We start from the raw sequence: 16,377 nt of genomic DNA on the forward strand, positions 1-16,377 counted from the left end.
TGTGTAAGAACAAAGACAGAGACAGACTCTGAACTCCAACACGGAGCATGGTAATTTGAAGATGAAACCATCTACATCTCTGTCTTCAGAACGATTGATGTAGCTTCTGAACAGTGATCATTGTGTCACTGGGTTAAACTGGGGCAGCCATATTTATTAATTGTGCTGTTACTTTAGATTATAGCATCTTCATATTTTATTTTATTTTCATTTTTTTTTTTGTTGTTTATGAGGCTATGTGTATGATTTGCGACTTCGTTTAATAATAATTAAGCTGTGACTTTGTAAAATACAAGCAATAACCCCCAAAATTGTTTAACAGGTTTTTTTCCACAGATGTTTAAGTGTGAGTAATGTGACAAAGGTGAGACAGACTTAATGTCTAGTAGCAGATTTGGTATGCTGCACTTCATGCATCATTATTTCTTTTCTCTTATGATGATTAAGTGTGTCCCCTTTAAAGGAAAAAAACAGATAAGATTTGTGTGTTTATTTTGTGGTATGATGGGTATTAATATCCGGCTTAATCGTAAAGCAGGATATTAGCCTGCTGATAATAACTTCATCATAACTCCTGAATATTGAGAGAAAGCTAAATCCTAATGATGTAATGTTTTGACATTTTCCTATTTCTCCTCTATCTCTATTTTGTCTCTTTCCCAACCCTTCCTCCAGTGGCCCCTAGTACAGATGACGTAGCCCTCTATGTGGGTATTGTCATAGCGGTGATCATGTGCTTGGTTATCTCCGTCGTCGTGGCGCTCTTCATCTACCGGAAGAACCACCGGGACTTCAGCTCTGATATCATTGATTCTTCTGCTCTCAATGGAGGATTTCAGCCAGTCAGCATCAAGACCGCCCGCAAAGGTGTGTTACACAAGGAAATAAAAAGTCCATCTCTGGTAAATTGCTGGATGTTTTGACACACTTGTACAAGAGAACATTGCATCCCTTTTTTACATTACCTAGATGAAAGGATAAATACATGAACACAACAGGGGAAATAAGCATTTTTAATAATAGATTCAAGCATATTAATAAATGTAGTATTCATCTGTCTTTTTAGGCCTTCCTTGTTTGATTTGGTGATGCCCTAAGGATAATTTTTGTGGCATCTATTTAAAATTCAAAGCTTGAACTGATTTTAATAAGTACCTCAAAAAGTAGGACACAGACACAAAACAGGTGAAGAGTCCAAAATTACCAGGATTTATTCCGTCTTGTAAAGATACGTGCCAAACAAAAGGCCAAAACTATGAAGGATGTCATGTTAGTTTCATGTTTGATAAGATTGATATTGAATTACTACGTAGGAGATGCAGTCCCAGAAACAGCAAAGTACCATAACATCTTCACCACTGTGCAAAAGCTGTAAAAGTTTCAATGGTCACAATTTAAAAGAGTAAATTTCTGGCTTTAAATATGCAGAAAAAGTAAATGCAGGAAGTTGGGTGTTTGTTAAGTACTACATTTTTAATATAGTTTTAAATGTCTTTGTATTGGAACCTATGATGGCTTAACTCAGCTACATTTTGTAATACAGATGAAGTTACATTTGTTATTTTCTATACAGATTTCTTGCTCTAAAACAATCATTTAAATACTTAATAAAACTAGGCCAAATGTACAAATTCCATAGAAACTTTAAAAAACAGTAAATAATCAAGTTGCTACTCAAAGATTTATCTTAACTTTAAATATTTCGTTTAAAAGTTATGTTAAAAATTGGTATGCAGTACTTAATTGAAGCGTAAGTAAGTGAGACTATGCATTAATCCAAGATACATCTGTGTTGTGAGATATGTGAAGTGACTTGCATTAGCAGCCCATAACATTAAGCAGTTTCCAGGACAGCAAAGTGCGATAGTGATGATGTGAATGTAAATGTGCTCTTTTGACTGTGAAGCTTTTCAGAGAACTGCATGATTATGCGAGTGATATGGTAAAACTATTCAAAATCTACTACACTCCATCATTAAGGTGGTTTCAGACCAGTCATTGTGTTGCATATTAAACTGTAATTAGATTTAGGCCGGCCACAAGGCACAATAGAGTAGGGACAGCGAGAAGTCTAATATACAGCCGAGAAACAGACTAATCAGAGTAAAAAGGTTGTAAGTACTTAAAAAAGGAAAAAGGAACATAAATAAAAGGGACAAGAAAATAAGATCTTATACTCTATAATGTTGAAGGATGAACACCTCCTTAGGCAGATATTATTTAGCTGGTATTTGAGCAGAAAGGTCCTGTTATAGACATCATGAGCAAAGTGTACAAGCAGCAAGCTCTTAGCTTCACCAATATTTTTAAATATATAAAGAATGTACACCAGTTAGCAATAATATTAAATCTTCAAGTTCTGTGTTTCATAACTAAGATCTTCGGATTTCCTTTGAAACACATTAAAGAAATATCGTGCCTGAGAATTTCTTTTTTTTTTTTTAAGATTTAGCTGTTTTTATTTTATTTAAAATCTGTTATGACTTTATTTTTGCATCTTTTTTGTAATCCAACCTGCTTTCAACTTCATGTGTATAATAATTCTTGTTCTGCAAACCATGAAGGAGCACCTCTGCCAACACTAACTACTGGCACTACTCTCCCATCAAATAGACATTTCAGCAACTTTTGAGACTTTGTTTTTTAACATCTGTGTTATTTAGAAAATGATGTGGCTTGCAAACAGAGAGGGAGTGGAGACAGTCTAGGAACTTGAAGACAGAGGGCACCCACAGCCCTTACTCCACCCACTCAGCCCAGCTATTAAACATGCATCTTTGTATGCTACCTACAGAGTAAACTCAATCTTAGTGATGCCATCTGTTCTCCATAAATCACAGCTGTGCTATAACTTCTCTGAGTTATATTCTTTGCTCCTGAAGTGGACTTCTCTCATTAGTGAAAAACAAATGATTAAAGACAAACAGCACTTTTGCTGATTGCTGCCAATAGTAGACTTCCTTGTATTTAGTTTAGTTTTAAGTTGGTTACTTTCCAATTACTTAGTTGCTATAAACTAATAGAAAAGTAACTGTTAAGACATGCATTTGTCTTTACCATTGTTACTGTTTTTGTTTCTTTTTCAGCTGATCTTCTAACTTCTCCCCCTGACCTGACCTCAGCAGCTGCTATGTACCGTGGCCCAGTTTACGCACTCCACGATGTTGCTGACAAAATCCCCATGACTAATTCCCCTCTGCTGGACCCTCTCCCTAACCTGAAGATTAAGGTGTACAACTCTTCAGGCTTAGTAACTCCACAAGATGACCTTGGAGGGGAATTTTCCTCTAAACTTTCGCCTAAGCTGCCACACTGCCTGCTGGACAACAGTGACAGCACAATGGGCCGTCGCACACAGACGCAGACGTTGCTTCGCACTAGGGATCCATCCTGCACTGCTCTGGGCTCCTTCAGCTCCCAGGGGGGACACCTCATTGTGCCCAACTCAGGTAGTAGAGAAAAGTACAGAGAAAAAAGTACAGAACAATGACTGTTTTCATATCTGAATAAATGTGTTCCCATATTATTAAACTCTAAAAAATTTAGACATTTAATGCAAGGGCATCAAAGTGCTCCTTTGCATAAAATAAACAGATCAAATGTCATGTTTTTTTTAATGATAGAACCTCCATTTATTTGTACATGCACGCATATGAGAGTGTGTGTTGAAAGGAGTAGTACTTCTCCACAATGAAGACTGAAATCTACCATTTGCTTCTTTTTCTGCTCTTAAAGGGTCAGACTTCAGAGCAAACACACTGGCGATGACGATCGGCCCCAAATGTGCCACATAGAAAAAGCACATTAAACATAATAACTGCCTGGTGTCTCCAATGATTGTCTGGCAGCATCCAGGAAGTCACTATAAATGGCCAGGAAATTATAGTTGGTGCTAGATTGGATCAGCTTTGCTGTCTGACCTAACATAACCCTAACTAAATACCACCCACTGCATCGCCTTGGCTGATGTGGTATCAGCAGGAATGGATCTGGCACATATCCCCCGTAAACACTGATTTTGATACTGATTAATGAATGAAGATATGACTTGACGAAATACATTTACTCAATGATTACTTCCTTAATTAAGAAAGCATCTAATTAAAATAAAGCATTGTACTTCTGAGATAAGTTAAGAACAGAACAGTTAAGAAAGTTGCTTTTTAGGCTTCATGAGAAAGTGACTGAGAAATCAGAGCCGACACATAAAGTAGCTTCACGTTGACCAAGAAAAGAAAATTAGCATTTTCAATCTTTCTGAGGAAAACTTAAGCACACTTTTTCATCAAGTCAATGCACCAGCCAGCAAGCTTACTCCTTAATCCTGCTGTCCCTCTTCGACAGAAGTACCTGTATTTTTCTTCTTGCTGACATTTCTGATGATTCTTCAATGCAAAATTTCATCAGCTGAGAGGTGTTTGAGAGATATTATATTGTCCTCAGGCGCTTTTTAGATATGATGCACATTCATAGTTAAGTCTATGACTGCAAGCTGTCCACTCTCAGATGCATCAAAGCGGCACCAAACCAAAACATTTTCACCACCAGTTTGTGTGAGATTCTGCACCAGAAATTTACATCAAACACGTCTGTTACTTTAGCCAGACCAATTTATTTTTTACTTATTTGTCAAGAATGCGTGAGTTTAAAAGTATGTTAATTGGCAAAATATAGTTTTGTTTAAATTTCTGTTAGTCCTGATTGTAGATGGTGCAATTTGATACCAGCAGCTGCAAGAATTTTCTGCAGATCCTGCACAGGAATTTTGAGACTCGTAAAGATTAGTTTTTGCTTTATGGGCTAGAGGTCTTTACAGACAGATTCAGACTTTTTTTTTTCTAAAGGCCTCATTGTGCTCTTACAACCTCTACATAATGGTTACTCATTCCAAAATCTAAGCAAAAACAAGTCTTAGATGTCAGAAATTGAACCATTGGCACTGTATCTGAAATCCCTGATAACATCTTGAATCTGAAGGTGGGATGACACATTTAAGTATCATTTAGTCACTATAGTTATTAATAGGAACTGTTTTGAAGGAGCCCACATGCTTTTCTTTTCAAATATATTAAGAAAGTGAACAGTTTCATCGAGTTGTGCTCATGTTTTTTACAACAGTATAGTGTTACAGATATAATAACATGGCTTTAAGTAAGTAAATAAAGGATATCTGGTAATTTTTGGTATAAAATGTCTAATAAGTGCAATTAATCACAGCTATCAAAACACATTATGATGTGTGGTATAACTAACAAGTATTTATACATTCTTATTTAACCACTCACTAAATTATGCAAAATTTGATAAGAGAACTGCAGTGTGCACAGTATACATTGTGCTTCACTTGCAGGTCTGGGCTGTCACTACCATCTTTTACCATGTCTACCAGGAAAACATACAACCAGATGTGACTTTAAATAATTCCCTTAGCCATATGCAACTTATCAGTATATTGACTGCACACAGTATGACAGGGGTTGATGGATACCAAAGATGCTTGCACTGGAAGCACCGAAGAAGAGGTGCTCTAGTTTCAGGCAAGCTTACATTAGCCATGCTGTCTTCACTTCAAACACATGCCTGCTGTAAGTAACATGCCACAGATGCATGCTGACAGGCATAGACAAACTAGCTGTGACATTAAAGGATACACAGACTTCTCAAATTTCTTAAGTTTTTCTTTTTCGTTCTGATACCTGTAAAATGTTCTCAGCTGCTAGTTGTGCTCAGCCACCTCATCATGTTACATAGGCTGAGGGAGAGAAAAGCATGTTTGATATTTGATCTGTTTGCATGTCTGGGTAATAACATATTTTGTGGCGCTGTCAGTGTGGCTGTTAAGTATTTTTACATTTTAAAATGCATTTCTCATCTTTTCACAGCTTTGCTGTGAGGCAGAATAGCACTGGGTGAGACATCCCTGTGGCAGACTTGTGATTGCCTAGCAAGCTAAAGAAGCTGTCTGTCACCTTTGGAAAAGTTCAGTACAAGGACATGGGAAATCAATGAGCTATCTGAGAAACCCACCTCCTGAGAGAGAAAAACTGTGTATGTGTTTATGTGTGCACATGCAGGGCCATGCATAAGGGAATTTCAGGTATATTTCTTTAAAAAAAAAAACACTAGATGGGACATCATGAAATCAATCTAAGATAGAAAAATGTTGGCTTTAGCAATATGGGAATGCTATTAAGAAAAGAGGCATCATTAATTTTAAAAATGAAATGCCACATCATTTCCTGATACCACAGGAAGGCAATAAAATATTTTTTATGGAACTGAAGGTCATTGCAATTATAACTGTGTTTCTGTAAGAAAGATAATTTATCCCTGGGCCTCTAAACTCTCTTTACTGGTTTATTGCATTGAAAATGTAATATTTGGAAGACTTTTCAGTTACAGGTCCTTTTCGTAGCCCAAACTGTTTTTTAAATTTCTACAGTACATGTACACTGAAGAAACTAGTGTTTATCTGTCATCACAAACACTGTTCCAGCATAGAAGACGTGAAAAAGCAATACAGTCTTGGCTTGCTGGGGGAACTAGGCCTCTGTGTCACTTTACCCTTGCATATCATTCCTTCTCTGCAACGTTTGCTAGCCAAGAGCTAGCGACCCCTGTAACATTTGCTATTTTTTTCATCAAATACCAGTCATTCAACATGACTGACAAGATGTTTGAATCATAGAAACTGGGATCAGGGCATCTCTAGGGTGCTTCCTCCATCTATCATGTTGTAATGAGAGCATCTGGAGACTACAGTGACTCACTATCGTCTCTTATTATTATTTTGGAGTGGGATTACAAGATGGATGTACTCGGGCTACCTAGTTGACATAATTTAAGTAGATATCTCAGCAAAATCTCTCTGCATAGTCTTCATCTTGACTAATCAGACTGGGTTTGCAGCCAGGATTCAGCAAAACAACAGAATACATATTAACGCAATCATGACAGGCATAAATGGGAAATAATTTCCTCCTAACTCCTTTGACGTTTGGGACAGCGCCCCTTCAATGGCATGCCTGTTGATTTGTGTGTCTCTGTTTATGTGCTCCTCAGGGGTGAGTCTGCTGATTCCAGCTGGGGCTGTTCCTCAGGGCAGAGTCTATGAGATGTATGTGACGGTTCAGAGGAAAGACATCATGAGGTATCCAGTGCTGCTTGCTACATCAACACCCCATAGCTGTATTTATCCCTGTATCTTTCTGTCATGTCACACATGCACCGAGGCTGCTGTCAGACTGTCACTAATCTGCATGTCTTTTTCCTTGTTCTCCTCTAGGCCCTCGGTGGAAGATGGCCAAACAGTGCTGAGTCCGGTGGTGAGTTGTGGGCCTCCGGGGGCCTTGTTGACGCGGCCTGTAATCATCACAATGCACCACTGTGCTGTGTGTGACGGCCAACAGGATTGGCTGATCCAGCTCAAGAGCCAGTCACAGCATAACCAATGGGAGGTGAGATACACAATTCAAAGAGACCTGTGTAGCAATGGAAAAAGATTAAAAATATTTTAAGATAAAATTTACAGACTGAAGTTTCAGTGTAGGAGTGTGTATGTGTTCAGAGCTTTTAGAGCTCCTTTGCTTGCAGGCGGTATTATCAGCCCTGGTGATGAGATGGTTTGCTGAGGACAGCAGGGTGAACATCATCCACCTAACAAAAGATTATTTGTAGCATGTTTACACCCACATCATAAAAGGTGCTTATTAGAAGTGAACTTTGTAGAAAGACGGTCATTATTATGGCACAAAACACCCATCAACTGTACAACTACAATGACAAGTCTTATTAAAGGCAAATTTATCAAGATAGTTCCTTGTTACATGTTCCTTTTAAATAATTCTCACATACTGATGGTTCAGCCTTTTTTAAAGTGGAAGGTATAAAATCATTTTTTTAATGAAATGTGCTGTCAATAATACAAAGCAGGCTTTTATCTGTGGAGACTTATTGCTTAAATTGATATAATAAAAATCAAATGGCCCATACTGCTGCTTCTCAAAGGAAATATAAACTGCTTAGCATCAGCCTGGATCCAGCATTAGATTCTCTGTTGGCTCATTATTAAGTTGTGGTTTAAATAATGTCATTTTCAGGAAGTCTTTGAACAATCCCCCCTGCTGATGTGATGACACGATTTATAGAGAAGGAAAAAAAAAGCCCAACTAGCCCCACATGCCTTGGTGACATTGATAAATTACTTTTTTTTAGGGGGGGGAGCTATCCAATAAAACTCAGAGTAAACTGAGTATTTTTAAAATAAGAAATAACTATTGATTGCATCTCTGACCTGTCAGAGTTGCAGATGGTAATATGTGCAATGATTTCAGCTTCCTTTTATATGAGCTTCTCTCCCCGCTGAGGCCAGCGTCCCAGCTGCACCAGTGAAATAACTGCTTTATGACATTCCTTGTCATTCACGTCTACAACAGAAACTAGGATGATGAGCCATGTTGAAGAAGTAATTCACAGATATTTTATGAAAGTGATCAGTTAATTCATGAAGCCGCAATTGAGGCTCACACAGGTTTACAAAGTATCACTGTAAAGACAGTATTGTGATGATAATGATGATGAAGACTGGAGGTCATATTATGAGTACCATGTGGGACTTTCTGATTCAGTTATTCTGGCAAAAAAAAAATTCTTGCCTCCAAAAAAGAAACAGTTTGTGAATAAAGTACAGATTGTGTATGCATGATTATTTTTGTGTGCACACAAACTGTGTATATACACCAAGTACAAGTCTACATTTCCACCATGTGCTCCAATTATCCCCCCAAAAAGAAACCCCAGTGTCATCCCAAAGGAGCTGTTAAAGAGTGTAATGATCTGCTATAATACTGCTGTTAAACAGCCTCACTCACAATAAAATGCTGTAATTCCTCTTCTGTCTCTCATAATGGGCTGAATTAATACCAATGTGCTGCATGCAGGAATGTTTGGATTATAGTAACAATGACAGAAATACAAAGCTCAAGATCAAGAGAGAAGAAGCAAGCGGATAGAAAGGCAGAAAGGGTTGTGTAACTCTTCTCAGTCCAGACAGTCTTAACGAAAGAGAAATATGTCTAAGCGTTAGCACCATTACAGGGGTCAACTGCAGATGGTCTGGATACTCCTTGTTCCATTATCTGGCATAATGGCAGTGTGTCAGACAGTGCCAAGCATGAGGAAAACACACGCACAGCAATGCTTTATCTTTCTTTATTAGGACACAGCTTTGGTGGAAAAGGTCATGACCTTGTTGTTCTTTTCTCATTAAAATTAATTTTGAATCCATTTGGTTTTAATTAAATTCAACCGAGCGTGAAGCTGAAAGCACAGAAAGGAGCACATCTCTGAATTAGCGGCTAAATTGGGTACGAGTATGTAAAAATTGACAAAAGTTCTTTCCAGTGTAATTGCAATTGTACTTTTTTCATTCAAGTGCATCATTAGATGTTTTGCCACCCGTATAAAAATGTGATAAGCTCACTTTCAGTTTAGTTTTAAACATCTAAATTATGAATAATGTGTACACATTGAGCACGACTGGATGAAATATCTGCTGCTGTAAACAGCAAGGTGGGTATTATGTAAACATTTTCAAAGCTAGCGGAGGGTCAGTTCATGTATTTGGGATTCTTGTCATGTTTCGTTTCTGCAGACACTCTTGAACTGTTTGGCAAGCTCAGCTCTGATGAGGTGTGTCTGGATTTTTTAAAAATTAGTGCTTAGTTCAGTTCATGCCAATTAAAAAAGGCCATTGTCTATATTTAGGTGAGTTTCAGATCATTAGACTGTTGTAGAAGTCATGCCCCTTTCATCTTTAGCTTTTTAATACATTGTGGAAGGATTGCTGTGTTTAATTGAATCCATTCTTGCTTCTACTTCTTCTTTGCTGTCCCTACAAAGCATATTTCACTCACCCCCAAGCTTACAAGTTACAGTGCATACTACTTTTCTTTAAACTTACTTTTGCTCAATAAGAAAGTACTCTGTAGAATTCATCCATCCACACAACTGCATCTGACTTGTTTAGATGTTTGTCGGAAAATTCTGAGAATGAGATTTGTGTGAGGATGCAGAAAAGTTTTTCCTCGAAGGCTTTTCATACTGCTGCTCCGAAGTCTGCAAAATCTTTCTGAAGAACTTTTTCATTCAAGCTGGTGTTTTGATCTGCCTTTCTTTTTAGAGTCCTATGATCTGTTCTATTTGAAAGTTTTTTTTTTTTTTTTCAACCTTAACTATTGATCTTCATTGTTGTTTTGTGGGCATCAATTAGTTTTAATTGTGCTAATCTGCTTAGAGAGGCCCATGGCTGCTGATTGCTGAGATAAGATTTAGAGACTTAAAGTACTTATGAAGCATTGAAGTTTAAAGGTCCCATATTATACATTTTTTTGACAATTTCATATGGGTATCAGCAGGCCAACAACATTGTTTTAAAGTATATCACCCCAAGTTCAGCCTTGGTCCATAATTTCAGCCTTTCCAAATGTGGCTCTAGTGAGCTCTAATGAAGGCTGTTTCCGTGTCTGAACTTTTAATTTTCATGAGTGGTGCCTTTCCACGCCCCTCTCTGGGAGAGAATCCGGTTTTTGGTGGCGCCTGCTCTGTAATTTTAGAGGGCAGGCTCAGCTAGCCGGGGGTCGGGTCAATGACAGTATCCACTACCAGGGACAGTAGTTATTTCCATTTGTGATGTCACAAAGGGAAAGATCTCAGACTCACCCGATTGAGAAAACATTCGCTAAAAAGTGGAGCAGGCAAGTGAGAGAAGAGATTTTTTTGGGCCTCATACACAGGCTATGAGAGCACATATGACTGTTAGAAAACCTTTAGAAAGTGAATTTTGCATAATATGGGACCTTTAAAGCTAAATTAATACAATCTTTTTAAAATGTTGGATATTCTCTTTTTAATTTCTGAAATTTATCTTTAGTCTATTAGTCTATCTTCTAATTACTTGGTAATTCCTAACAAATACCATAAACGGAATCTAATCATTTACAGAAGTTTTGACATTTGCTTCCCACTAAACAAAAAGATAATGTTTGACGAATGTAAGCTGCTGTATCTGATAATGTCCAAAAAATTAGGGGATCTTCAGATATTTTTTTTGAGTCCAATATATTTATTAGTCCAATTTATAGAAAGAAAGGCATAGGATTAGATAAAGGAGTGTTCAGAGTGTGTCCCCCAGCAGGGCAGATGCTGTTTCATGGGTTCGTCATTAATATGGAGGAGTCCTATCAATCACGTAACTTCCTTAGTGGAGGTGCAAACTTTCGCTTTACTTGTTGGCAAGGAATGACTTCCTCATGATTTTTTTTATCTTTTTAACTAATCTTTTTACACTGTTTCTATGTTCCTCTTGATACTGCAGGATGTGGTGGTAGTAGGAGAGGAAAATTTCACTACACCATGCTACATCCAAATGGACGACGAGGCTTGCCACATCCTGACAGAGACACTGGGTACATACTGCCTTGTGGGCCAGTCTCTCAGTGCTGCAACCACCAAACGCCTCAAACTAGCCATCTTTGGTCCCGTCACCTGCCCTGCCATGGAGTATCATATCAGAGTCTACTGCTTGGACGACACGCAGGATGCGCTCAAGGTAAATTTGCACCAGACTGAAAATGTTTTTTTCGTTTGTCTCTTTGTTTGAAAAAGGTTTTATGAGGGAAATGAAATGAGGTTGTACAGAAAGCATTGATATTATCAGAGAATTTTTCATTTTGAACTGAATTGTGTCTAGACATTGTCAGTTGATGAGGCATGGCAGACAGAATGAGAAACCTTTGTGCTGGTGTGCTACAATAAAAGAGAGACTGGTGTTTGTGCTTGAAATCCTTGCCTCTCCATGAAAGGTGTGGCTTCTACTTCAGTGCAGTAAGCCACATTTATCCCACCACTCTGCTTCTGTCTCATCATAGTTCTATTTAAAACCTGGAAACACCAGGAGGAGAGATAAGGAATGATTATTGTACCAAGGAGGGAAACTGAATACAGTTATTAAGATTGGAATAGGCAATGAAAAGTGATGAATGTTGAGGTTAGCTTCAGAATAGCAGGTCTACAAATGGTCTTATAAAACAGGACACATTAGAGGGTTATGAGGTCATTGTGCTCAATGTCATTACTGATAGAGAATGTTTGTGTATGCAGGAAGTTTTGCAGATGGAGAAGCAGATGGGTGGGAAATTGCTGGATGAACCAAAGACTCTCAGCTTTAAAGACAGCACCCACAACTTGAGACTTTCCATCCATGATGTTCCCCACACGTTGTGGAAGAGCAAACTACTCGCCAAGTACCAAGTATGCTGGTCAAAAACCTTTTTATTATAAAACCAACAACAGTAGCAGTATTAGTAACTCCTCTATCAACTTTTTGCAGGAACTTTGCTTTCAGCAAGTATGGAGCAGTTCACAGAGGAACCTCCACTGCTGCTTTACCCTAGAGCGATTCTCAGCCAGCACGGTGGACCTGACCTGTAAAATATGTGTGCGCCAAGTTGAAGGAGAAGGGCAGATTTTTCAGCTAAACACAACACTGTCGGAGGTAAATATACTTTTACTGGTTTGATCCCAAAATCTAAATGTGATGTATCCTTGGATAAGATAATAAACCCTCAATTTCTCCCCAACATGTTTCTCACCTTTAATTTTCTTTGAATAAAAGCATCATTTAAATGAAAGGAAGGTAATATACAAAAATATGAACATTATTTCTGCAGCAAACAGTTATTCAGCAGAGAAAGAAGTCATTCTATTTCTCTGTGTGTTGTACTACAATCATGTGTCTTTTTGGATTGGGTAAACTTCCATATTTCCTTCCACTGAATAAACCATATTTTTCAGCTGAAAGCCCTCCGATAAAGAGAGGGATAAAACCAGAGTCAACATTGCTCTGACTTTCCTGAGATGGAAAGCCCTCTGAGCTGCAGAGTTTTTTGCTTTTGCTTTGCGATGCTGCAGCTCCAGTGTGACATCCTGTGATTTCATAGTTTCATACTAATTTGGTAGAATATGAGTTCATCTACATGAGGATTGTTTTGAAGTCTTTTAACTTTCTTTTCAGTCATTAAAATCAGTTTGAGCAGGGATCAAATTTGGACCAAAAATATTGGCTTCCAGTGAGAACTAGATGTTGGTGAGACTTGAACAGAAGTTACAACAACATCGCCAGTATAAGCGGACGTGCACGCTTGACAAAATTGACTTACCTAGCTGCATGTGTGGCCGGTGCAATCGTGCAAATTTTGTGGTTCTCCTTAAGGTTACTGATTCTTCAGTTTAGGAAGACAACTGGTGGGCAAAGTGGATCCAAACTTAGCTCCTTGATGGTTTTTCAAAACAGCATCTGTGAGACACTTATTCTATCAATTTAACCTCTCCATTATGTTTGCATTGTTGGCAGAAAACAGCCAGGGTAGGAGGTTCAACCCTGCTGTTGCCTTCATCCAGTCTTCTTATAACAGGCCTCTGCTGACAAGAGAAGGGCACAGAGGGATAATCACCCTCCAGTGGTGCTGTACTTTTCTTACAAAGGACATCTGGCCAGGAGAATAGAGCCCAAGAGATGGAGGAGCATTCACTTTTGTGCTCAGTAATGAGATGAATTACAGCACATGCAATGCAGAGCTGTGTTCCTGCCTGGCCTTGGTTCATTTTGCTCTAGGTCTTCATCTAGTTTTTGTAGCCACAGTGGAAAATCACTTATACATTAATGGTGAAATGAATAATTTTGACTGTGTTGTTTTTAAACCCAGAGAGAGAAATATTCTCTGCCTTAAATATAAAAGAACTTTATGTGATTAAATGTTTTACGTTTAAATAATTTTTATTATGACATGACTGTAGTCTACCTCTGTTTTTCTTTGCAGGATTCCCAGAGTATCGATACATCTCTGCTGGACCCTGCCAGTAACATCACAACATTGGTGGGGCCAAATGCCTTTCGTATCCCCGTTTCCATTCGACAGAAGTTGTGCGGCAGCCTGGACGCTCCGCAGACCAGAGGAAATGACTGGAGGATGTTGGCTCATAAACTTAACCTTGACAGGTGGGAAGACGAGTTAGACAGTGACTCGCATACAGGGCCTGAGTGATGACAGTTTGTCTGCAGTAACTGACTCACTTCAATCAGATGGTGACTCACATTTTGGCCTTTAGCGATCATAGTCTGGCCAACAGGCTGCGGTCAGGCTTTGCTTATCTACTTATCTCTGTAAATGATATAAATAAGAAACCTCAACAACCAAATAGTCATTTCCATTAGAAATAGACATCAAAATTGCATGTGGGAAATTTGTGGATAATCTCCTTTAATTTGATTGTGATTGTTCTGCGAGAATGTTTTATTTTGATAAGCATCAGCTGAATTGAGATCAATTAAGTTGGAGTGAACTGAGAAAGATGGTGACATGAAGATAGAGTGACGTTCCTCTTTTCATAACGTCACCCATGTGTCTTTGATAGTCTCGTGTGTGATAGAGGTACAGTGTGCATCCATTTATAAGGTCCCAGCTCAGCAGGGCAGCCTTATCACAGGCAGCAGCTGCAGATTGACGAGACCACTTACCGAGTGCAGCGTGAAGCAAGGAGAGTGCAGGAGAGACTCACAGATTACGATTTAATAGCCCGTAGCCCAGTGTTTTTGTGATCGGCTTTTATTGGATTTATACATGGAAAATGTTGAACACTGTGTTCTGAAAATATAACTGTGTACACAAACAAAATTTTCTATAGTCCAGCGAAACATGCAACAAAAAATAAAAGAAAAAAACCCGCAGGTAGAATTTTAAGTGACTGTGCTTGAAAATGTGGATTCAGAAAAGGACCACTGAAGATATCCAGAGCCTACAGTGAAGGACTGCACTTTATGAATTCCAGGAAATAATCCATCTATAAGAGCAATATCCCTAGAATAACTTAGCAATTCTTTTATCCGTGGGGGCTTAGGGCAGAAGCATGAGTTTATTATTGTCATATAGGCAGCAGTCAAACCTGCAAATATGATTTTCAAACAGATTATGAATGTTGTCTCAGAGGGTGGAGATGTCATTAAACACAAGTAAGTTGGGCAGCTCAGGGACTAGTTTTAAAATATTTATCAAACTTTGACCACAGACTGGATTTAGAAAAAAAAATTCCCAAAGGTTGTGAAAAGAAATGCAATATTTTGACGTCATTTGATTTTGTCTGGATGTGAATAAGCTGGATTTTTAATCAAACGCGTTAGTTCAAATACTGCCCCAGTGAAGTTAAAGACCCTCTCTGTGAAGTTAGGATTCCCAGATACTACTCCCTTAAAGATTTGGCAGTTGTGGAGCTAAAATGATAGTAAATAATAAATGGTAGACATCAGTCTAGCATAGTGCCCTGCTCAGTGCTCACTAGATGAGAGAGTAGAATTGAATCCCGCAGGATTCCTTGGGCACTGATTGCAAATCTCAATCGCGGGTGCAGTGACCAAAAAAAAAAAACTCCAGAGGAGAGCATCACTCTGTAAGCCTGTGAAATACCAGTAATCCCATTTCCATTGGGAAGATCTTGAAGGTAGCTCATTCCCCCAGACAATTCGTTATGGCTGAAATATTTTATGTAGCAGAATTATAGTAAATTGTACTGATTTGGAGAGTTTTAAAAAGAGTTTGATTCTCTCAGGATAGCATTGATCCAAATATTCTGTATTTCCATTCACATTTCAGTCCACAAAACAGTGCATTTGCCAACATGCTCTATGCAAACTTGGGGGTCAATGGGTATAATTCCCAGTCGGCCAACTGCATTTATCATTATCACTCCAATGCTTCTAGTTAAAAACATTTTAAGAGGTCATCAAACGACTTTGTTTATTGGCTAAAATCTCCAAATTAGGCCGGTCATAATAAGTATAAAAAGCGGATGTATTTAAACTTAAGTATGTAAAGACAGATACGGGTGGATATGTGGATTAGCTAATGATTTAGAGGGTTTTGTTGACGACTTGGTTCAGTCTTTACATAATGGTCAGAAATGAAAAGGCACATTGAGGTTTCTTTAAAAATGATCTGACAAGATGATTATATGAAACACTTTTGAAAAATAACTTTTTGCACAAATGCTTTTAAACGTTTCTTTCAATTAGAAGAACTAGGTCTGTAATCAGCAGCTCATTCAGACTTTCTCCAAGCTTTCATTTTAACACCTAAAATCTTCTTCTAAAACATGTATTGTTTGAAGTTTAGGGGGTTTATATTTTAAATAGAAAATGATTATTGTAATGATTGCAGTCACACACGGACATGTACACAAGTGCTTTTTTTCTGTTATCCGTTATCCATTTTCTATGTCCTGGTCAGGGTAGACAGGCATTTTTGAGTTTTGAGATTCCTGTCCAAT

At 38.2% G+C, this 16,377-nt stretch overlaps 1 protein-coding gene across 3 annotated transcripts in view; it reads left to right on the forward strand.

Moving 5' to 3' along the window:
- Nucleotides 1-16,377, forward strand: part of unc5c (unc-5 netrin receptor C) — a 119,051-nt gene that overhangs the window by 100,697 nt on the left and 1,977 nt on the right. For all 3 annotated transcript variants that reach the window (XM_041969837.1, XM_041969838.1, XM_041969839.1), the window contains 8 exons: nucleotides 676-867; nucleotides 3,087-3,449; nucleotides 7,063-7,150; nucleotides 7,286-7,457; nucleotides 11,375-11,608; nucleotides 12,160-12,309; nucleotides 12,389-12,553; nucleotides 13,878-14,056. In XM_041969837.1, the coding sequence (XP_041825771.1) occupies nucleotides 676-867; nucleotides 3,087-3,449; nucleotides 7,063-7,150; nucleotides 7,286-7,457; nucleotides 11,375-11,608; nucleotides 12,160-12,309; nucleotides 12,389-12,553; nucleotides 13,878-14,056 (1,543 nt within the window). The remainder of the gene's footprint in view (nucleotides 1-675; nucleotides 868-3,086; nucleotides 3,450-7,062; nucleotides 7,151-7,285; nucleotides 7,458-11,374; nucleotides 11,609-12,159; nucleotides 12,310-12,388; nucleotides 12,554-13,877; nucleotides 14,057-16,377) is intronic.

This window comes from Melanotaenia boesemani, chromosome 19 (genome assembly GCF_017639745.1).
Source record: "Melanotaenia boesemani isolate fMelBoe1 chromosome 19, fMelBoe1.pri, whole genome shotgun sequence".
In the NCBI taxonomy this organism is placed as follows: Eukaryota; Metazoa; Chordata; class Actinopteri; order Atheriniformes; family Melanotaeniidae; genus Melanotaenia; species Melanotaenia boesemani.